The 23,575-nt window shown below is 43.0% G+C and overlaps 1 protein-coding gene across 3 annotated transcripts in view; it reads right to left on the bottom strand.

The window, feature by feature from the left end:
* Nucleotides 1–23,575, bottom strand: part of LOC132837524 (potassium channel subfamily T member 2) — a 97,892-nt gene that overhangs the window by 52,126 nt on the left and 22,191 nt on the right. For all 3 annotated transcript variants that reach the window (XM_060857239.1, XM_060857238.1, XM_060857240.1), the window contains exons 2-10: nt 20,009–20,088; nt 19,601–19,700; nt 17,756–17,809; nt 15,891–15,939; nt 15,442–15,501; nt 12,722–12,796; nt 11,147–11,230; nt 8,976–9,070; nt 7,554–7,734 (exon numbers count right to left, since the gene is read on the bottom strand). In XM_060857239.1, coding sequence (XP_060713222.1) covers nt 7,554–7,734; nt 8,976–9,070; nt 11,147–11,230; nt 12,722–12,796; nt 15,442–15,501; nt 15,891–15,939; nt 17,756–17,809; nt 19,601–19,700; nt 20,009–20,088 — 778 coding nt within the window. The remainder of the gene's footprint in view (nt 1–7,553; nt 7,735–8,975; nt 9,071–11,146; nt 11,231–12,721; nt 12,797–15,441; nt 15,502–15,890; nt 15,940–17,755; nt 17,810–19,600; nt 19,701–20,008; nt 20,089–23,575) is intronic.

Genomic DNA, 23,575 nt, shown 5'->3' on the forward strand with positions numbered 1-23,575 from the left:
CAGGTTAAATAAAGTTTTTATTTATTTATTTATTTGTTTGTTTGTTTGTTTGTTTTTTCCAGAGAAGAGCTTATCGAATATGATAAAGTTAAGCTTTAAGCAGAAGTGAGGAGTGTTCGATCAGCTGATCCTTCAAACCGTGGCCATGTTTTCTCACTCACTCACTCTCTCACTCACTCAATCATTCATTTTCTACCGCTTATCCGAACTACCTCGGGTCACGGGGAGCCTGTGAATATCTCAGGCGTCATCGGGCATCAAGGCAGGATACACCCTGGACGGAGTGCCAACCCATCACAGGGCACACACACACTCTCATTCACTCACGCAATCACACACTACGGACAATTTTCCAGAGATGCCAATCAACCTACCATGCATGTCTTTGGACCGGGGGAGGAAACCGGAGTACCCGGTGGAAACCCCCGAGGCACGGGGAGAACATGCAAACTCCACACACACAAGGCGGAGGCGGGAATCGAACCCCGACCCTGGAGGTGTGAGGCGAACGTGCTAACCACTAAGCCACCGTGACCCCTGCCATGTTTTCTTATCAACATAATTTTATCAATAACCCACTAAACCACACAGTACAAATTTCATGAGCTTGTTTTAGTACCTTTGAATAAGTGAAACCTTACATGGTTGCCAGAGTAAATAAGCTGATTTAGAAGACCACTGACTTTCAGTATTTTTGTGTAAAAAAAATGATGTGATGTTGTGAAATCATGTCCAAGCATCAAATCAAGCCATATATATATATATATGACCTAGTGAGGATAGAGTCGGTTTGGACAGAGACAGACTGAGTAAAAACGGACATCACCTTATCAAACTGCAGACGAAATCAAAACGGACAGAACGACAGCGACGTGACCTCACGCAAATCCGCCGAATTAGAAACGGTCGGGGAAACTAAAGGTCACAGGAAATGACTTGGCAGCGTTTGAGGAAATGACAGCTATAATACATTTCAATATTTTTCAGCGTGTGTTCGGTTTTACATCTCTGTGTGTGTGTGTGTGTTTGTGTGTGTGTGTGTGTGTAAATTGAAACACTGAGAGATGCTAAAGAAGGAACAAATTCTCTTGTGAATCTCCAGCATGAACCTCAGGCTTCAATAATCCGTCATCTCAAACAGACCGCTGACAGAAATAATGAACGATCCTCCAGAAATTCGCTCCTTACTACTTCCTCACTCCAAACTGTCAGCTTTCTAATAACGTTCACTCGACCGTCTGACAACCGACACGAGCACCGTTTTATCTCCACAGAGCATTCGAGCAGGTGGAGACATATCTAATTGCTCGCTTTATGATCTAGGAAAGGAAAACACATCCTTCGGGGCCAGACACACGCACGTATATCAAGGAAAGAAATGTTTTAACACGTCTTGTCTTTTAATGTGTAACGTCTGGATAGATTTAGATTTATTTGTAGTCCAGCTTCTGACACCTGGTACAAAAACCTGGTACCTCTTCTGATTTGCATAATCTTTAATGGGAAATCCAGAAAATCGGCTAAAAGACTGTAAATGCGTGTAACTTTCCCTGCGAGAATATTAATGTAAGGTCTGGAATTTTTAATCAAATCTACTTTGAATAAAATTTAAAAAAAAAAAAGGCCTTCCGTATGAATATTTGATGACGTCATACGGCTTGATCACTCATCCTCTATGTTTTCCTGAATGACATCTTTAGGAACATTCTTCACTTTACTCGCTATTTATTTTCTTCAGCATAAGAGATATACCAAATCTCTCTCATTCATTTTCTACCGCTTATCCGAACTATCTCGGGTCACGGGGAGCCTGTGCCTATCTCAGGCGTCATCGGGCATCAAGGCAGGATACACCCTGGACGGAGTGCCAACCCATCACAGGGCACACACACACACACACTCTCATTCACTCACACAATCACACACTACGGACAATTTCACAGAGATGCCAATCAACCTACCATGCATGTCTTTGGACTGTGGGAGGAAACCGGAGTACCCGGAGGAAACCCCCGAGGCACGGGGAGAACATGCAAACTCTACACGCACAAGGCGAAGGTGGGAATCGAACCCCCAACCCTAGAGGTGTGAGGCGAACGTGCTAACCACTAAGCCACCGTGACCCCCGCGCTAGACAATTAAATTAAATTAAACATTTACCTTTTTAGATATTTATTTTTCTCCTCTACCTATAGTGTCTTGTCTGACCTGTTTATCGCCTCTGTAATGCCTCATTAAATGATCAGATCGATGTAGCTCTAAACTTGAACTTACATAACACAGGATTTTAGTAAAGTGTTGTTTCTTTTTTTTTTTACTAAGCTTCAGCATCTTTTCTCCGCTCTGTTATTTTACAACAGAGGAAACTCATAACACTACCTTTAAACCTTCCTTTTACACCTAAGTCTTTTGTCCAAGTCAACGTCAGAAGCTAATTTGATGGTCAAACGCTCGGTTGTTGAAAGTACATTTCAGAATGGGTGGAATTTCGAATGACCAAATTACAGACGTGGTTCTGTTCCGCTGACATCACCGCTAATGCGTTTCCTTTTTCATCAACTCAAATGACAGGCTGGGTTTTTTTTTTTCCTCCCTCTAATTATTACTATATTTCAAAGCTTTTCCCTCTGACACTCACTAATCAATACAACATTTGCTGCAGGGAGTTTTTTTTTTTATTATTATTGACATTATGTCGACTGCGTTATCGATTCCTCGTGCATTATAGATGACTGTTTACTGTATACTTGATTTAATAACATGCATTTGATCTGTTTTCTCCACAAAAGGACTGGCGAGTTTTATTACTCATCTTTCTTCAGCTTTCTTTTTTTATTTTACACCAAAACCCATGTCTATCCAGAATAGTGTCTTTTTTTTATTTATTTATTTATTTATTTTTTTTTTGCTTTTTTTTTTTAAAATTTTATAGATTCATATAAAAGGCAATAAAAGCTGAGTTACGCGTTAAGCAGGCTGGATATATGAATGGTGGAGGCGTGGACTGCGTTATGGGATTCGCTGAGAACATCTGACACATTATTAACAGGGCCACTGGGTGCTGCTTGGTGTTATGACTCCCAGAGCAAAGAGATTTAATGACTTTTGGCCATTAATGTGGAAGTGGGAGTTACATTTAAATGGTCGCATGCAGTACCGACCGGGTCCATAAGAGGGCGACAAAATGAACATATAAACATCAGCAGAACTCTATGAGCTTATTGTTCTCTCTTCTGCTACAATAATGAAACCTCGTGTATGAGATGATACTGAAATTAAAGAATTACTGAATTTCAGATGATACAAAATCCTTAAATATTAAATGACATTAAAACAATGATTATCAGACAATAATGTTACCTAAACCCTGACTATCAGGTGACACCATAACTTCTAAAGGAATCTCAAGTATCAGACGATACCTAAACCTCAAGTATCAGACGATACCTAAACCTCAAGTATCAGACGATACCTAAACCTCAAGTATCAGACGATACCTAAACCTCAAGTATCAGACGATACCAAAACCTCAAGTATCAGACGATACCAAAACCTCAAGTATCAGACGATACCTAAACCTCAAGTATCAGACGATACCTAAACCTCAAGTATCAGACGATACCAAAACCTCAAGTATCAGACGATACCAAAACCTCAAGTAACAGACGATACCTAAACCTCAAGACAACCACAACCTCCACAACCACTCGCACAAACACACACACACTCACACAAACACAGACCCACACATGCACACACACACACACACACACAAAAACACTAACACAAACTCTCACACACACAAACACTCACACAAACACAGACACACTCACACATGCACAGACATGCACACACACAAACTCTTACACAAACTCCCACACACACACACACACACACACACTCCTCAGAGGAGAGACATTTCACGTTCTGTGCAGTTGCTCAGCATAAGAGACCTTTTGTGAGGATGGTCATGAATTCTGTACAATGGTAGAGCCGCTTTTACTTATCTTGAACGTAGGGCATTTACACACACACACACACACACACACACACACACACACACACACACAACACACACAAACACACACACATATATATTTAATATTTATAAAAACCAATAGGTCAGAGACAGAGAACAATACACACTCCATATGCACAACAGACAAAACACACACAGTAGTGGGAAAGGCACTCTGGTGGGGTTCTGTGAAGACAGCTGCAGTAAATGTCAGCTGTTTTTTGTGGATGAAAGCCGATGAGGAAAAGCCACAGTGGAGCCACGTTCCTGTGAGGCAGAGTGAGGATGAGGATGATGCTCTCCTGAGACGATGAAGTCCTTCCAACACACATCAAAGCTCACTCCTTCATCTGATTCACACTGTGTTTGTGTGCATGTGTGTTTGTGTACATGTGTGTGTGTGTGTGTGTTCATGCGTGTTTGTGTGTGCATGCTTTTGTGTGCATGTGTGTGTATGCGTGAGTGTGCACGTGTGTTTGTGTGTGCATGTGTGTGTTTGTGCGCGTGTTTGTGTGCGCATGTGTGTTTGTGTGTGCGTGTGTTTGTATGTGTGTTTGTGTGTGCACGTGTGTTTGTGTGTGTACGTGTGTGTGCACGTGTGTTTGTGTGTGCGTGTGTTTGTATGTGTGTGCATGTGTGTGTGCGTGTGTGCACGTGTGTGTTTGCACGTGTGTTTGTGTGTGCACGTGTGTGTTTGTGTGTGTGCGCATGTGTTTGTTTGTGTGCACGTGTGTTGTTTGTGTGCATGTGTGTTTGCGCGTAAGTTTGTGTGTGTGTGTGCATGTGTGTTTGTGGGAGCGCGTGTGTTTCTGTGTGCACGTGAGATTGCGTGTGTGTGTGTGCGTGTGTGTGTATGTGTGTTTGTGTATATGTGCACATGTGTTTGTGTGTGCACGTGAGTTTGCGTGTTTGTGTGCGTGTGTGTATGTGTGTTTGTGTATATGTGCACATGTGTTTGTGTGTGCGTGTGTTTGTGTGTGCGCATGTGTTTGTGTGTGCACGTGTGTTTGTGTGTACGTGTTTGTGTGTGTGCGTGTGTTTGTGTGTGCGCATGTGTTTGTGTGTGCACGTGTGTTTGTGTGTACGTGTGTTTGTGTACATGTGTGTTTGTGTGTGCACGTGTGTTTGTGTGTACGTGTGTGTGTTTGTGTGCGTGTGTGTGTGTGTGTGCGTGTGTTTGTGTGTGTGCGCATAACGCTGATTGGTGTTTTCTAACAGCGGCTTATTGTTTCCATAGTAACAACTTACACTATTTAAGATATGAAGTATTTACAGAAGTCTCCAGTATCAGCGCTTTGTTGCCGTGAGCTGAAGCTCTAACGTTTCTGCTCTAAACTTCGTGACAGAGCAGTTTACACTTCGCGGTTTCTCACTAACTTCTGATGCGTGTGTTTTTTTTAGAAGAAATATAAGTTTAAATTGATTCATGAGAACCTGAAAGAAACATTTCAATCAGTTTGTGTTGTTTTTCTTGTATTTTCATGTTTGTTATGGACACAATAAAAAGTTATTTTTATAAACTGTCAAACGTTCACTGGTTCCTTCTCTAACTGTCAGAAATGAGATGTAACCTAATAAAGAAACACAAAAATGCTTCTGAGTGTGAGACTGTGCACATCTGTGTGTGTGTGTGTGTGTGTGTGTGTGTGTGTGTGTGTCTTTTATCTACATGTTTCCCTTCGCAGCACTACAGGGAGTCTCCAGTCTTTATGAATGTGTGAGAGCAGATGACTCATGTACGTGTGAACAGGTGTGTTTCAGCCCACGGGGTTGATGGAATGGGGGTAGGACGAGGGTGAATCTGCACTAGACGATTATATGAACGTTTAAATCTGTGTGTGTGTGTGTGTGTGTGTTTGTAGAAGTGTGAAAGCTAGCAGATGCAGCAGATGCACAGATTCCCATAGGGTATAAAGTGCGATAAAAATCAACCCTTTAGCCGTCATCAGAACTTCACGCTAGCATCTGAACCGACTCTATGACAGAATGCTAACAGTTTCTGGACATAAGGAAGAAATAAAACACTCCATGTTGCGCTGTGATCTGAAAATAATCAACAGTGATGAGTCGATTATTTTCCTGTAACAACAAGAGTGTTTTTTCGTTTTATATCACAGAAATTTGCTATGTGTTACAAAATGGTATGCCACTTTTTTATCCATTTATTGGTACATTTCTTTATGTGAAATGATGTAGTTATCACTTTAGTGTTTATATAATGACATATCAGACGGATCACATTAATATAAAGCTGTGACGCTACGCTACGCTAAGCTAAGCTACGCTAAGCTACGCTTAAATAACAAACATTTTAATCATAAAAACTCTATTTACGATTCACTGTATATTTTTTATTTCATTTTATTATTTCATCTCAATTTATTTGCATCTTTTTCCATTCCATTGTATTGTATTTTATTTTATTTATTTACTTTCATATTTTATTAAATCCCCCTTTGATTTTATTATTTAATTATATATTTGTTATTGTTTCATCAAACCCAGTTGTTACTGCATGTCGTATCTGTAAATGATTCTGGATGTGAATTTAATTTAATACGGCGTTCAAATAAAGTTTTCTGCTTTCCAGTTTACATGGAAACTGGAATGTGGAAAACTGGAATGATGCAAACTGGAAACTGGAAAAATATGTAATGTGGAAATATGGAAACTGGAATGATGTCAACTGGAAATATGGAAGATGGAACCTGGACATATGGAAAGATGACGACTGCTGAGATGGAAATGGGAATGTTGGAAACTGGAATGATGTAAACTGGAATGATGTAAACTGGAATGATGTAAACTGGAGAGAAATAAACTGGAATGATGTAAACTGGAATGATGTAAACTGGAATGATGTAAACTGGAATGATGTAAACTGGAGAGAAATAAACTGGAATGATGTAAACTGGAATGATGTAAACTGGAATGATGTAAAATGGAATGATGTAAACTGGAGAGACGTAAACTGGAATGATGTAAACTGGAATGATGTAAACTGGAATGATATAAACTGGAATGATGTAAACTGGAATGATGTAAACTGGAATGATATAAACTGGAATGATGTAAAATGGAATGATGTAAACTGGAGAGACGTAAACTGGAATGATGTAAAATGGAATGATGTAAACTGGAGAGAAATAAACTGGAATGATGTAAACTGGAATGATGTCAACTGGAATGAAGTAAACTGGATAGATAAAGACTACACTAGCATCATAGCACCAGTACAAACCGTGTATCAGCTAATTGACTACAAATTAGGAAAATGTGTAAATTAGATTATTTTCCTGAAGATAAGAAGCGTAAGTGTAAGTGTGTCGTTTCCCATTACATGTTACCAGGAGAATGTTTTATGTAAAACAAGGTCTTTAAAGTCGTTTAGCTGATTTTGTTCATTACGTCATTTGAATCGACGTCTGAGCGACACAAAGAAAAGACTTTTTTCGCTTAAGCCGTCTGTGACAGAGGTGTAGACGGTTTTTGAGGTGGGAGAGTATGGCAGAGGTCAAAGGTCACCAGCACACACCTGAATGGGCAGCACGATGAGAGCCACGCAGATCATGATGACCACCAGGAGCTGTGAGGGCCAGATCTGAGGGGTAACATCACCAAAACCCACAGTGGAGAAGGTGACCACGCAGAAATACAGAGAGTCGAAGAGTGTGAGATTATTCCCTGCTCGCTCCAGGTGCTGAATCCCACAGATACTGTGTGTGTGAGAGAGAGAGAGAGAGAGAGAGAGAGAGAGAGAGAGAGAGAGAGAGAGAGAGAGAGAGAGAGAGAGAGAGAGAGAGAGAGAGAGAGAGAGAGAGAGAGAGAGAGAGAGAGAGAGAGAGAGAGAGAGAGAGAGAGAGAGAGAGAGAGAGAGAGAGAGAGAGTGAAAGAGAGAGAGAGAGCAGGAGAGAGGGAAAGAGAGAGAGAGAGAGAGAGAGAGAGAGGGAGAGAGGGAGAGAGAGAGAGAGAGAGAGAGAGAGAGAGAGAGAGAGAGAGAGAGAGAGAGAGAGAGAGAGAGAGAGAGAGAGAGAGAGAGAGAGAGAGAGAGAGAGAGAGAGAGAGAGAGAGAGAGAGAGAGAGAGAGAGAGAGAGAGAGAGAGAGAGAGAGAGAGAGAGAGAGAGAGAGAGAGAGAGAGAGAGAGAGAGAGAGAGAGAGAGAGAGAGAGAGAGAGAGCAGGAGAGAGGGAAAGAGAGAGAGAGAGAGAGAGAGAGAGAGGGAGAGGGAGGGAGAGAGAGAGAGAGAGAGAGAGAGAGAGGTAGGGAGAGAGAGGGAGGAGGGGGGAGAGAGAGAGAGCAGAAGAGAGTGAAAGAGAGAGAGAGAGAGGAATAGAGAAAGAAAGAAAGAAAGAAAGAAAGAAAGAAAGAAAGAAAGAAAGAAAGAAAGAAAGAAAGAAAGAAAAAGCAGACACACACACACACACACACACACACACACACACACACACACTCTTATCTCATTTCACTGCAGTAATTAGTGTTTGCTTTATTGACTTTTCTGCTTTCAGGGCAGTTTCGACCCAAGAGACTGTTTAAATGGTCAGAATAATTACAATAAAATTAATTTTTCAATTAAAAAAGAAAATACAGAGAAAATGAAAAAATAGACTCACCTCTTTCCCTTATCATCCCCTCCCTCTCTCACTCCGTCACTCACCCCTCCCTCACTCCCCCCTCCCTCTCTCACACCCTCACTCACCCCTTTTCCTCTTATTCCCTCCCTCCCTCACTCATTCTGTCCCCCTCCCTCTCTCACACCCTCACTCATCCCCTCTCCCTCCCTTTCTCACCCACTCCCTCACTCATCCCCTCCCTCTTTCACTCCTACCTTACTCATTCCTTCCCTCTCTCTTAACCCCTCACTCTCTCACACCCTTACTCACCTCTCCCCCTCTCAACCCCTTACTTTCTCACCCCTCCCCCTTTCAACCACTCACTCTCTTTTTCAGTCTCTCACCAGGTGAAGATGAGGCAGAGGAGGGTACTGATGAGGATGAGCACCTGGTTGAACATGGCTGAGTGGGTGCGCTGTATGGCTCTGTGTAGGTCATTCTGAAAGACAGATACACACACACACACACACACACTGTCATTGCATTGATATAACTTGATATAAACTGAAATGATGCAAATTGTTATGATTCAGTTGTTAAATGAACAAATATTAAAGATGGGGAGTTTGATTATAAAGACAAATCATGCTACTGATATAAGACAAACTTTAGTAACTCATTTTAGCTCATTTTTGACTAATTAGCTTCTACATTTTAGCTCCCCTTCTACATCAGGGGTGGAGCTTGTTATGCTAGGTAATTAGCATAACAAGCTCCACCCCTGATGTAGAAGGGGCGGAGCTTACTGAACTAAAACAACAGGAAGAGGGTCATGATACACGCTGACAAAAGGCCACAGTAGTGTGAAGAAAAAAGTGTGGCACAGCAAATGTCAAAAAGACTGAGCGCCGGAAATCACTAAAACTTAGACAGCGGAAAAGAGCGAGAGAGAGAGAGAGAGAGAGAGAGAGAGAGAGAGAGAGAGAGAGAGAGAGAGAGCGATAACATCAGGATTCCTGTTTCATTCTCTTTTCTCATGATAGAGCGTTCACTGGTTTCCTCCTGATCTCGTACATCATAATCATGAGGCAACAGATTTTTTCCTGAGATCTCAAGCTAATGATTTTTTTCCCCTGCAAACCTTTAATTAGTTTGAGATCTTGTAAAGAGCAAACTTAATTTTCCTGTAATGATATAAATAAATAACGAGAGCAAATGATCATAATGAATTAATTACCTTGGTGGAAAAAAAAACAACAACAAAAAAAAAACAAGACATACACGTAGTTACTGAATTCTCCAATCTGATTGGTCAGAAGCGGTTGATTCATCTCCACAACAGCAGCTCTGACTGTAGTGTCAGTTTATTTTATTTATGTGCTGTTCCTGACAGATAGACAGACAGGCAGACAGACAGGAAAAGAGACAGACAGAAAGACATACAGACAGACAGAGACAAAGACAGAGAGAGAGAGAGAGAGAGAGAGAGAGAGAGAGAGAGAGAGACAGACAGACAGAGAGACAGACATAAAGAGACAGACAGACAGACAGACAGAGTATATGGAGAGAAAAAGTGACAAAGAGAAAGAGAGACATGAAGACAGACGGCTGAAGGACGGAGGGAGAGACATGGGACAGACAGAAAGACAGATTGGCAGGTAGAGAAAGAGAGACTGTGGAAAGAAATAGCGAGAGAGAGAGAGAGAGAGAGAGACAGACAGACAGACAGAAAGACATACAGAGAGACAGAGACAAAGAGAGAGAGAGAGAGAGAGAGAGAGAGAGAGAGAGACAGACAGACAGACAGACAGACAGAAAGACCTACAGACAGACAGAGACAAAGAGAGAGAGAGAGAGAGAGAGAGAGAGAGAGAGAGACAGACAGACAGACAGACAGATGACAGAAGGAGGGAGGGAGAGAAAAGGAACAGACAGACAGAGAGACAGATAACTAATAACTAACAGGAACTAACTTGTTTATGGATGTTTAAATTACATTTAACTAGAAACTGATGACATGATGTCTTGTTCTCTAACAAACAGAATATCATTAAACTCACTTTCTGTGGTAAAATAGGAATAAAACACTTCCTGGGTCGTTAACAGATCCTTTTACACTGCCACTGCTCCTCTAACACCACACCATGGTGGATTTTATCCTTTCATTCCTTTCATTCCGAACATGAACCTGCATAAATCTGCAGTAATTCTGAAACATTGCTAATGTTTTCCTGCCTATAAGCTGCTACAGCGTCCTCATTAGTCCAGATCTTCATTTCTGTAGCTGCTTTTCAAACACAAGACTTCCACAGTTTTATAAAATATAATAAATAAAATAAACCCAGCAGCCAGAACAGTGCAATTTGTGCTAGCGTTGCTAATTGTGATTAGCGTCACGCTGTTCAGACGGTACGCGAGTTTTACCGGCTTTCTCTTCGTCCTCTGAGATCACCTGCTGTCGCTGTTTTTCTCCACACACAGAAACAAAGGAGAGGAGGATGATTGTGATAAGAAACAGCCGTGAGGGGAAAAAAGGAGTGATATATATATATGTTTTTTATTTCTCTTTACTTACGATCATGTTTTCCAGGGCATGTTTGGCCAGCCAGCAGTTCAGAAAGACGGGAATGAACAGGTTTCTGAGCGAAGGTAAAATCACCTGAGAGGAAAAAAGAAGAGGAGAGAAAAGAACACTTAATAACCTCTTTAGAAAGACACCTAGCAGGATCTGACAGATTTACAACACGTTTCATATCAATTATTTGCACCGCTTACACTCACTAATTATCTAGAACCATTTACAGAGAGAGAGAGAGAGAGAGAGAGAGAGAGAGAGAGCATGAAAAACTCCCTGATGATAAAAAAAAAAATTCATTTGTTTTCTCCAGATCTCAAATCTCAATATCCTGAGACCTGTAGCTAATAAAACCTCTCCCAAAAATAACAACTTATTTAATCACATCTTATCTTTAAAAAAAAAAAAACAAACAAACACGGCTCATCGTTCTGTAACGCGACACGGAAGAATCGAGATTTAAGGAGAACAAATGAAACAAACTCAATACCTCAGTAATATATTGGTGCTGATTATTGCTAATTTTCTAGAACAGCCGCCGGGACATGAGCACAGGTTCCATCGGGCGAAAGAAACCAGCACTAATTAGCAGCAACCATGGTGAATGCTAACATTAGTGAGCCTCGTCTGACAAAGCTAGTGAACGTGTGAAAGTGAATCTAGCAAAACAAACAAAAATGAATCTATTGAACCAAGCAAAATCAAATCTTACAGCCAAACCAGATTACGCTACAAACTCCTATCTAATCTAATGACGCTTGGTGTTAAATACTTTTTATTTATCTGAGAATATCTACTAGGGGGGCACGGTGGCTTAGTGGTTAGCACGTTCGCCTCACACCTCCAGGGTCAGGGGTTCGATTCCCGCCTCCGCCTTGTGTGTGTGGAGTTTGCATGTTCTCCCCGTGACTCGGGGGTTTCCTCCGGGTACTCCGGTTTCCTCCCCCGGTCCAAAGACATGCATGGTAGGTTGATTGGTATCTCTGGAAAATTGTCCGTAGTGTGTGATTGTGTGAGTGAATGAGAGTGTGTGTGTGTGTGCCCTGCGATGGGTTGGCACTCCGTCCAGGGTGTATCCTGCCTTGATGCCCGATGACGCCTGAGATAGGCACAGGCTCCCCGTGACCCGAGGTAGTTCGGATAAGCGGTAGAAGACGAGTGAGTGAGAGTGAATATCTACTCAGTGGATGAGTTTAAAGGACACAGCACACGCATCAGATGAGTTACAGTCACTAATGAATGACCTACAGGGTATTTGGACCTGATAAAACGGCACCTCTGTGTATTGGCAGCGTTGCACCACAGTATCTATTTATGTATGAAACTAATCCTAGCATCCAAATATCACCCAATTAGAGCATTCACAGAATGACAGATTGGCTGTAACGACTTTCTGGAAGGTTTGATGAGGACGGACATGATGTAAATCACCTGCTACGGCCTTCACGGGCGCTACGTCTCATTAAAACTGTTCTGACGGTTTTTAATCGTACCCTGACTAATAAATATTTTCCTTTAATTTGTCGCCTGTCAATGACTGGAACGTTCCGGTTGTATAAGAAATCAGAGACTCACAGTGATGACGAAAGGGACAGCGCTGATCATCTCCAAGATGAACGGGACACGTAAAACTTGCTCCCACACGTTACCCTGGAAACAGATATATACAGTAGGAAGTGTCAGTGTGTGTACGTGTGTAAAATTACAAGTGTGAAACGTTCCTCTACCCGGGATTCTACACAATAATCCTCTTTGCAAGGTGAGTGGATGTTGTGCACCATTATTATGTTATGGATTATGATTCTGCTTCTCTGGAAACCTTTTGCTGAGCTATGACTTGTACAGTAATGGTATATGTGGTCATTTACATTAATAGCATTTGGCAGATGCCCTTTACCAGAGTGATTTAAATGTTCATCTCATTTTATACAATTGAGGGTTAGGGAGAGGCTGCCTGGCTCAGTGGACATGGGATTTAAACTCACAACCTTCTAATCAGAAGCCCAGTGCCTTACACACACACACACACACACACACACATATCATACTATGTACTGTAGTAACATTTACTAATGATACTGAAACATTGAACCTGTCCTCAGGATTCAGTAGCATTAGTTTGAAGCAGGGCACCAAACACATCTATATTTAAACCCAGGGGCAATTTAAAGCCTCTCGTCCACCTGGAGGTGGTAGGAAACCGGACAAAACCCATACAGACACAGAAACTCAGCCTGGTAAACCCACTGGCGACCCACTGGGTCTAGATCTGTACGAGCAGAATAAAATGACAAACAATTCTTAGTATTAGGCAAAAGCATGAGCAGGGATGTAGGGCAGTCAGCAGGGCTTTTATTTGTGACCCGCACAAGTTCGGCGTGGGCAGAAAGGATTTGTTGGTTACAGCAGAAATCAATAAAGGGTGGAAAGAGAAAGAGAGAGGGAAGGATGGATGGGGAGAAAGAACTTCAAAGAAGAAGTAAGGAATCAAAGGGACGACACCGTCGAGCGGTTCTGAAGAGGACGAACATGCCTGCTGCTTCGTCCTCTCCACTCATCCAGCACAAGAGCTCTCAAAAAACAAAGAGCTTAGTTGGTACATCTCTCTCTCTCTCTCTCTCTCTCTCTCTCTCTCTGTTTCTCAACCTCTCTTCTCCCATCCATCCTCTTTGATCCCTCAGTGTAGCCTGAAGAGGTTTCACACACACCTTGAGGTGCAGAAAAAAAATTAAGCCTGACCTGAGAACGTGAACACCAAGTCAGCGGAGCTACCAATCACCAGAAATAGCCTGGGTCTTCTTCTGAGACTTCTTCTTCTGTTGTGTTCAATTGTTGTCTGTTTCATGTGACAGGAGATGGATTTCATGTTGCTGGATGAATTTTTCTGAAGCTCATTCATTGCCCAATAGGCAGCTTGCGCAGGAGCTGAAGGAAACGTAGTGGTGTACATCAACAACGGAGATGCGACTTTCCATTTCTGTGGTGATTTAGAATCTCTGTGTCACGTTTCTGCGGTGATCTCTACGAATCAGACCCATTTCCAGGATAAACAGTTCTGGGCTTTTTCACTTGAACGCAAACATAACTTACACATCAGCCGAAAATAAACAGAACATGAACACCGGCGCAGGTAAAGCGAAGGATACGACAGGGATAAACATAACAAAACGTTACATTAAACAATGACTTGACAAAGGACGGATACACACGGGCAAGTATATATGGAGCAACCGTTAGGGCAACTGGGAAGCAAGTAACAGAACAATAGAGAGGGTGTGACACAAAATATGTGAGCAATCACAAACATATTACAAGACAAAAAGTTGTAACAAAAGACGCCTGCCAGTACCCCATCTGTCCCTGTAGTTCCTGAAACTCAGCCAGGTCATAACCTCCTGGCAGAGGCAACTAGATATCATGCTGAGATCTCTTGGTACTTTTTTTAAGATGGTGACTTAGAGGTTAGCATGGCTGGGGATTCAAGTGAAGCGAAGTGACGTGACGTGACATACGGCTAAGTACGGTGACCCATACTCAGAATTCGTTCTCTGCATTTAACCCATCCAAAGTTCACACACACAGCAGTGAACACACACACACACACACCGTGAACACACACCCGGAGCAGTGGGCAGCCATTTATACTGTGGCGCCCGGGGAGCAGTTGGGGGAGTTCGGTGCCTTGCTCAAGGGCACCTCAGTCGTGGCTGGCCCGAGACTCGAACCCACAACCTTAGGGTTAGGAGTCAAACTCTCTAACTATTAGGCCATGACTTCCCAAAGTCCCACCTCCATCGTGTGTGTGCAGTTTACATTTTCTCCTGCTGCCTCAGGTGTTTCCTCAGGGTTCTTCAGCTTTCTCACTCAGTCCACAGACATGCGTTTTAGGCTGATTGACATCTCTAACTCTGTAGTGATCTGTGTTAGACTGGCATCATGCCCAGGGTGTACCCTGCCTTGTGGATTTTAACACAACCCTGGATTGTGTCTCCTGGGCTTAACTAGGATAGGCAGTGACCCGATAGGATAAGCAGTGTACAGTAGAATATGGACGGATGCAAGACATTACATAATCCAAGATAATACATAATGGGCCACTGGGTGGGCAGAGTTATATGGTGATATAGAGTTGTAGTAAACCTGTATGATCCATGGTGGTAATAATACGACACAAAAAATATTGTGAAATCTTGGTCAAGTTACTGAAAGGTTCAGAAAGGACAAATTCTTCCCAGTAAGCTTGTGATTTAATGCGTGAAAGCGAGGTTTCAAGGTGTTGCAATCGCATGTCTTACCTTGTAGCTCAAGTAGACAAGCAACATGGTTTCTGAGAAGCTGATGAAAGCCACAAGGACCTGGAGAGAAAGAAAGTAAGGAGAGAGAGAGAGAGAGAGAGAGAGAGAGAGAGACTCACGGTGTGGGAGGAAACAGTGGGCAGCAATAAAAGTGCTTACTGTGAAATGTCTGGACCAAGTGGCCATAAGTACAAAACAGCAGTGACACACAGGTCCTGTGTGTGTGTGTCGGTGTGTGTGTGTGTGTGTGTTTCCATGTTGTGAAATCTGTGTGCTTTTATTTGTCCACATACTGTAAGTCTGTAATTCCCAGTTTTTGTACCAGAGCTGGTGTGATATCTATACAATGTGCTCTGTGTGATTGTGTGTGATTGTGTGTGTGTGTGTGTGTGTGTGTGTGTGTGTGTGTGTGTCTGTTTGAGTGTTAGAAAAAGGTTAATTGATCTGACCTGGAGCACCCAAAGTGGCAGAGGTCTGTTCACCCAGATAATGAGGGACCTGTTGGCAAAAAAAGGCTGTTATTGGAGGAAACCGTGCGAGACACCGAGAGAACAAAGTAAAGCCAAGGACATGGAACTCATCACACAGTTCACTGTTTCCACACAGATTTAACGCCTCAGAAGTTTCAGAAACAGTAAGGAAGGAGTGTGATCTGAGTGTGTAGATCTGACCTATCTGAGTGTGTAGAACGTAGCGACGTCAGTCAGTTATCTCACATTACGTTCAAGATACACTACAATCACAGCTAAGTTATGAGCTGTTAAGGATTACAAAGCTAGCTAATAAAATAAAACCCATTTCTGCTCTCTGAGATGCTCCAAGTGTTTGTTCATCTAAAAAGCAGCTAAGGAAAGGAAAGGAAAGGAAAGGAAAGGAAAGGAAAAGAAAGGAACAGGGAAACAGGAAAGGAAAGGAAAGGAAAGGAAAGGCAAAGAAAGGAAAGGAAAGGAAAGGAAAGGAAAGGAAAGGAAAGGAAAGGAAAGGAAAAGAAAGGCAAGGCAAGGCAAGGCAAGGCAAGGCAAGGAAAGGAAAGGAAAGAAAAAGAAAGGAAAGGAAAAGAAAGGAACAGGGAAACAGGAAAGGAAAGGAAAGGAAAAGAAAGGAAAGGAAAGAGGAAATGAAAGAAAATGAAAGGAAATTAAAGAAAAGGAAAGAGGAAACAGAAAAGGAAAGGAAAAGAAAGAAAAGGAAAGGAAAGAGGACATGAAAAAGGAAAGGAAAGGAAAAGAAAGTTCTAAAACAAGAAGCTAAAAAAGCAGCTCAGATTTCTCTTTAACACTAAAATTCAGTGTAAGATCATCAACAGAGGGACAAACACACGTCTAAAACACACTGAGAGAACAACAGAGTCCTGATGTATTTTAGATCAGACTCTCAGACACGACATCAGACGTTTATTTACACTGAATGAAAACGTCCCGTAAGTCGGTTTTAACCCCAGTGTACGGGTCAAAAGGCTCAAACTGAGATGTTCAGTGAGATTAATTGAAGCTCTGCGTGTCTTACTTGACCTTCTACGTCGCATAGATCTATAATTTGTTCTAGCATCTGTTTCAGTTAATCATAGGACGAAATAAACGGTTTCCTGTTTCCTGTAAAAACACAAACACCTTTCTGTTCAGATGTAAGTGTAAAAACTCAACAGCAAACATCTTGTACTTGAATTTCTCCAAAAAACAGCATGAAGTCAAAAAGCCATATTTGAGAATTGCCACTTAGACTATAATCTATTATTATCAGGAGGAAAATCTACCATAAACACGAACGGAGCACGATTTCTCAGCACGCCTCCGAGTCTGTAAACCGAAAAACGTTTATAAATCGTAATTCGAAAAATGAACAACCGTCTCACAAATCGCTATAGCGATAATTTGGTGGTAACAGTGCAACCCAGCGTGAAAGACACACGCGCACTCGGCCGCTTCCTCTTATTAAAACGCACAGCACCGGGGACGACGTCCTGCCTAAATATAACCTTTCATTATGGTATCTGGAGTCCCCTCGCAATGCTCCTTTCCTCCGTCACTGTTTCCTGACGTCAATAAAATCGATACAGTAGAGCTGAGAGCGCTGAGAGCAGAGCGAGCGGTCCTGCTGCTCACGATTGGATCATACGCACTGCTCAGGGGTTGGGGAGAGTCACACCGGGTCTCACGCTGATGTAATGAGAATGTATTATTATTGCTGCCCAGCGACACACAGTCTCGGTCCTTTCAGGAGACGAAGGATGGGTCGATAGAGATTTGTTTTTTTCTCCATCATTAAATGAAGATTGCTGATCTTTTTTTTTTTATCTGAAGTCACACATACTTACCAGTCAAAATGGCTTTTGTTCTGTGCAGAGGCATTCTGTCTGAGACAGCCAGGACTGTAGGGAAACACACACACACACACACACACACACAAATAAAGAAACTCCCAGCAGCTGGGGCTCGATACTGATATTCAAGCTCCTATAAATCACTCTCTGATCCCCTCCATGGCTGCATCCTCGGCCCAACCTTTTTTTTTCTCTCTTTCTCTTTCTCTGTTTGCTTTTACTTTTCTTCGCTGCTGATTCTTTGGGAACGTTTGATCTCTCTCTCTCACTCTCTGCCTGTATCTCTCTATCTCTCTCTGTCTGTTTCTCTCACTCTCACTCTCTGCCTGTATCTCTCTATCTCTCTCTGTCTGTTTCTCTCACTCTCCCTCTCTGCCTGTATCTCTCTCTCTCACTCTCTCCATCTGTTTCTCTCTCTCTCTCCCTCTCTCTTACTCTCTGCCTCTCTCTCTCTCTCTCTCTTCCCCCCCTCTCTGCCTGTATCTCTCTCTCTCTCTCTCTCTCTCTCTCTCCCTCTCTGCCTGTATCTCTCTCTCACTCTCTCCATCTGTTTTTCTCTCTCTCTCTCCCTCTCTCTTACTCTCTGCCTCTCTCTCTCTCTCTCTCTCTCTCTCTCTCTCTCCCTCCCTCTCTCTCTTTCTCTGTCCTCACCTGTGCCTGGGTTCATTCTCACTTTGTAATGAAATTGTCAGAACTTTTCCAATTACGCCGACTGCTAGAACCTGGATCTTGGACTACAATCAGTGATTCGTCGACTCGTATCAAAACAGTGCTTCATAATAGTTACAAAGTGGAAAGAAATAAAAGGCAAAGTAAGAACAGCAGAATGAAATCTTTACATTTACAGCATTGGGCAGATGTCCCTATCCACAGTGACTTACATTTTATCCCCTTACAGCCCAGGACCTTGCTCAGGGATTCAAATCAGTGGTCCAACACCTTCACCACTAGGCTACAACACAGCTCTCCCCAGTGCCGGATTTATCATACCATCCAGTTCTGGGTTGTAATTTGTTGAATTAATGGTGATTAATGGTGTCAGGATTTAGACCGAACTTTTGCCACGAGCCGTTTGTTTATGTTCTGTGTTCACGTTTCTGCCCCGCCCTTGTCTCTTCCTCCCCGCTTCTGCACACCTGTTCCTGATGTTTCTGATTGATTTAGTTGAGCCGCGTTGTTTTGTGCAGCGTGGAATCTAATGTTGTCTTCGTCTGGCGAGCGCGCTAATACTCCGGGAACGCGTCTCTATGGTGACGCTCGGACGGCGGCTCGTTGCTCGTGACAAATGGGTTGATTAGGGGGGATGGGGCAGTAGTGGTTAACACACTGGGTTGTTGCTCAGAGGATCAGGGTTCAAGTGTCAGGACTCAGCCCGGACTTTTTGGCCATGTGCCTTTGTTATTATTCCTTGTCACGTGTCTGCCCCGCCTTCGTCTGCTCCTCCCTGTCGTCACACCTGATCCATATTGTGCCATCATTGACTTTTATATTTAAGTGTAATATATTTTATATTTTTATATTTATTAAACCCCTTTCATTTGAAGCTATCCTGCGTACGGGTCTGTCTCCTTCCTTCCTGGTTGTTACATCAAGCCCCAGCACTGCCAAGCTGCCACCGTTGGGCCCTTGAGCAAGGCCCTCAACTCTCACTGCTCCAGTGGTGCTGTATCATAGCTGCTCCTGTGGGGCCTCCAAAGTTGGGATATGTGACGAAAGATGTGACAAGCAAATGCTTCTATTATTATTCCTTAGTATTCCATTTTAACTCACACACACACACACACACACACACACACACACACACACACATACACACACACACGTGCGCGTCTCTCTCACCAGTCCTTCTGCTCCCGTGGGTCATCCAGCAGAACTCGGACGATGTACAGCAGGCAGCTCACCACCTTCAGGAAGAAGTTGAAGAGGCGCACTCTCAGACCTGCGGTGAGAGACAGAGACGCTCATCTGTTCAGCTCAAAAAAGAAAAAGAAAAGAAAAGCAGACAACGACAACAACAACAACAACAACAAACAGAGATCCAGAGTGCACCACAACGAGCGACACAGCTAAGAGGTTAGCGACTGACACAGCTCACTGAACTTCACCAAAACACCAAAGAACCAAACAGAACAGCAGACTCAGAGCACAACAACAACAAAAACAACCAAACCAACAAGACCCGAAGCGGCAGCAGCAGGTTACAGGACGAGCAACTGGCCACGATGTCTGAGGGCACGGGGAACTCACTGGATCTCTGGTTTTTGATGAAGAAGAGCTTCAGACGCTCCTTAAACGTGTTCTCGTTCACGTAAAACTCGACCTGGACTCTGGGAAAAAAACAGAAAGACGGATGTTTATATAACAAAGCACGGAAATGGAGGAAAAGTGTGTGCCTGTGTGAGTGTGAAAGAGTAATTACAGTCATATGACGAGGCATAAATTAGAGCAGAATGCAGAACTGTGTGTGTGTGTGTGTGTGTGTGTGTGTGCGGTAAAGGCTAATGACTCTGAGAGGAAATGATGTCCTCCTTGCTCTTGGCACAAACAGACCTTGCTGTTTTCTGCCAGTTAAACACGGAGGAATAACAATCTTTCCGATTTTCAGACCTCCAGCAGAGCCGGTGATTGCTGCCTTCGTTCTGTTCCGCATGATCCTTCACCGCTCTGGGACCTGGATTAGCACACCTCCACCGGAGATAATAGTGTGGTACAGGGCGATGTGTGCACGCACACGGCAACACACAGCACACACAGACATGACACGACCCGGCGAGCGTTAAGACGTATCTCCAGTTTATTCACAGTAGTTTATTCTTTCCCCGGTCTGCACTTTAACTCAGAACATCTGCTTCATATTCTACAGATATCTCAGTAGGGACAGAAAGACCTGCCGCAACAACAACAACAACAACAACAACAACAACAACAACAACAACAAGCTCTGTCTATAAAGCACACGTCGTACAGTAGAGTCGAGCCGGAAAGAAAGAAATCAAATGCAGCAATAAATCAAGTGTCTTTTTGTTAATTATCTTATAATTATTTAATTCATTACTTAAAAAGGGTAAGTCCTTAAATACTGAAATAATTTCAGCTCAATAATACTGATAACTTGGCTAAAAAAAATGCCTGAATAAAAAAAAGTACATAAGAAAGCTGATACATTGTGTTTAATCAAATGAAACTGGGGTATATAAGTTTTTTTTTAAGTTTATATTAGATAAAAAATTATATCCCAGTTGAGGAGGTTGGGGTCAGAGTGCAGGGTCAGATATGATGTAGCGCCCTGGAGCAGTGAGGGTTCGTTGCCCAACAGGAGATGCACTTATTTCCAGGGATTTCAGAACAGCGTAACAGATATTGCGTCATCGGGTAGGCGTGGCCTATTTGATAATCTAACCCTAACTGTAACCATAACCGTAGTTTTTGGTTGTTTATTTGTTTTCGAAAGTAGCTTAACTGTAAGATAAATAAGCATTCATTCATTCATCTTCTACCGCTTATCCGAACTACCTCGGGTCACGGGGAGCCTGTGCCTATCTCAGGCGTCATCGGGCATCAAGGCAGGATACACCCTGGACGGAGTGCCAACCCATCACAGGGCACACACACACACTCTCATTCACTCACGCAATCACACACTACGGACAATTTTCCAGAGATGCCAATCAACCTACCATGCATGTCTTTGGACCGGGGGAGGAAACCGGAGTACCTGGAGGAAACCCCCGAGGCACGGGGAGAACATGCAAACTCCACACACACAAGGTGGAGGCGGGAATTGAACCCCCAACCCTGGTGGTGTGAGGCGAACGTGCTAACCACTAAGTCACCGTGTTCCCCTATAAATAAGCATAATAGATATAAAATATAAAATCTACCTGTATGACTGTTTTGTCCTTCATTATCCATCGTAGGTATGCTCTTTTTTTTTGAAAGAGGGCGTTTTCCAAGACCTCCAAAAAACACGCCCACTTTACGTCATGGTAACGAAACCCCTGGAATTTAGTGAATGCCTGCCCAACAGTGGCAGCTTGGTAGAGATGGACCTTAAACCCCAGGTCCTCTCGAGCCACCACTGCCCACAAATACCTACGTTACATGAGTGTCTTTACTGGGAGGAGTTTATCAGAGAATCCTGTGCTTGTGATTTCACCAGTTTATACATTTTTTTGTTCAGTGCATTAGATTTCTCCTGATTATTTTTACGTTGTCTGAGCCACGGCTCGTTCTCCAGATTCTCCTCAGGTCTGTTTGATCTCTGATTTCCTGTGTTACTGCTCACTGACTTTCAACTGGATGATTGGACGTTCGCATTTTTTGTATTAAAGCACGTCTGTGAACGGATCCTGTCTAAGAGGGAAGCTTCAGGAAAATTTCTTTAGGAGTTTCTTGGAAAAGAGATCGGAAAGAAGTTTTAGCCGTGTTCTTATTTTCCCGGATATCAAATTTAGCATAAGTTCATCATTTAAGTATTTTAACCCTTTCAGGGTGGCACGGATCCTGAAACCTATCCCAGGAACACCGGGCATGAGGTCGGAATATTCCGGTCACAAACTTCCTCACACTCACACTTAGGGGCAAAACCTATATTTTAAACAGAGATTAGGATGAAAATCAGTGGAGTGTTCCTTTAAAATGAAACACACACACACACAAATCTTTTTTTCATCACATGACAGTAGATGAAAGAGAAAAGCCGTATCAATATTGCAGGAGCCTGTGACCTACAGTACACACGACGGTCAGCACGGACACATGCTCCCTAATCCCTACTATCTTTAAGCTCCCCTACACACAACAGAAACATGTTGCTATGGTGACAGAGAGCATCTCTCACTCGGTCAATTATGGAAGCACACACACACACACACACACACACACACACACACACAATAAAAGTTAGTGTGTTAGGTAGACAGTCATACAGTCCTGCATGCAGTGATTAGCACAATGAGAGTGTTGGTCGTCTTTTAATGGGGAATCGTTTGAAAACGATTCAGTCGACTGAGAAGAATGAGTCACGACATTGTGTACTGTGTACAATGTGTGTGTGTGTGTGTGTGAGTGAGAGAGAGAGAGAAAGATAGAGAGAAGAAACAAAAACAAGAACGCCACAAAAAAGCATTCTTTACATACATCAAAGTCAAAATCTGATTATCATGCTCAGCTTTCGACACGGCCGTGTTTGGCAGAATCCCTTTTGCTGCACGCCGGTATTACAGTCATTAACCTCAATCTGTAGCCTCGTCATTACAGAGCTAAATCATTTGTAGCTAATTAGCTGCAAACATAATTGTTCTTGGTCAGACAGAACAGGCAGCGCTGAAGCCGCTAAATAAACCTTTTAATTAATGGCAGGGATCCCTGTCTGAAGCTCCCTGAAGGAACGGGCTTGCTAATTACGAATAATTATGGTGATCAGATCCGGGATCAGGGCAACAAGTGGACCTGCGCGTTATAGAGCATCTCTGAATCGGTGCCACCTGGACAGATGTTTAGTCAGGGAAAGTATGTCCTACTGCAGCCTCTGACTGAGTGTCCTGAGATCATGTATGAGTTCTACGAGCCAAGAGGAGAAAATGGAATGCCGTAGTCTCTCTGCTCTGTCACATACGGCGTCAACTGGCCAAAGTTTTGGTGGCTTAGTGGTTAGCACGTTCGCCTCACACCTCCAGGGTTGGGGGTTCGATTCCCGCCTCCACCTTGTGTGTGTGGAGTTTGCATGTTCTCCCCGTGCCTCGGGGATTTCCTCCGGGTACTCCGGTTTCCTCCCCCGGTCTAAAGACATGCATGGTAGGTTGACTGGCATCT

This window comes from Tachysurus vachellii, chromosome 21 (genome assembly GCF_030014155.1).
Source record: "Tachysurus vachellii isolate PV-2020 chromosome 21, HZAU_Pvac_v1, whole genome shotgun sequence".
Classification (NCBI taxonomy): domain Eukaryota; kingdom Metazoa; phylum Chordata; class Actinopteri; order Siluriformes; family Bagridae; genus Tachysurus; species Tachysurus vachellii.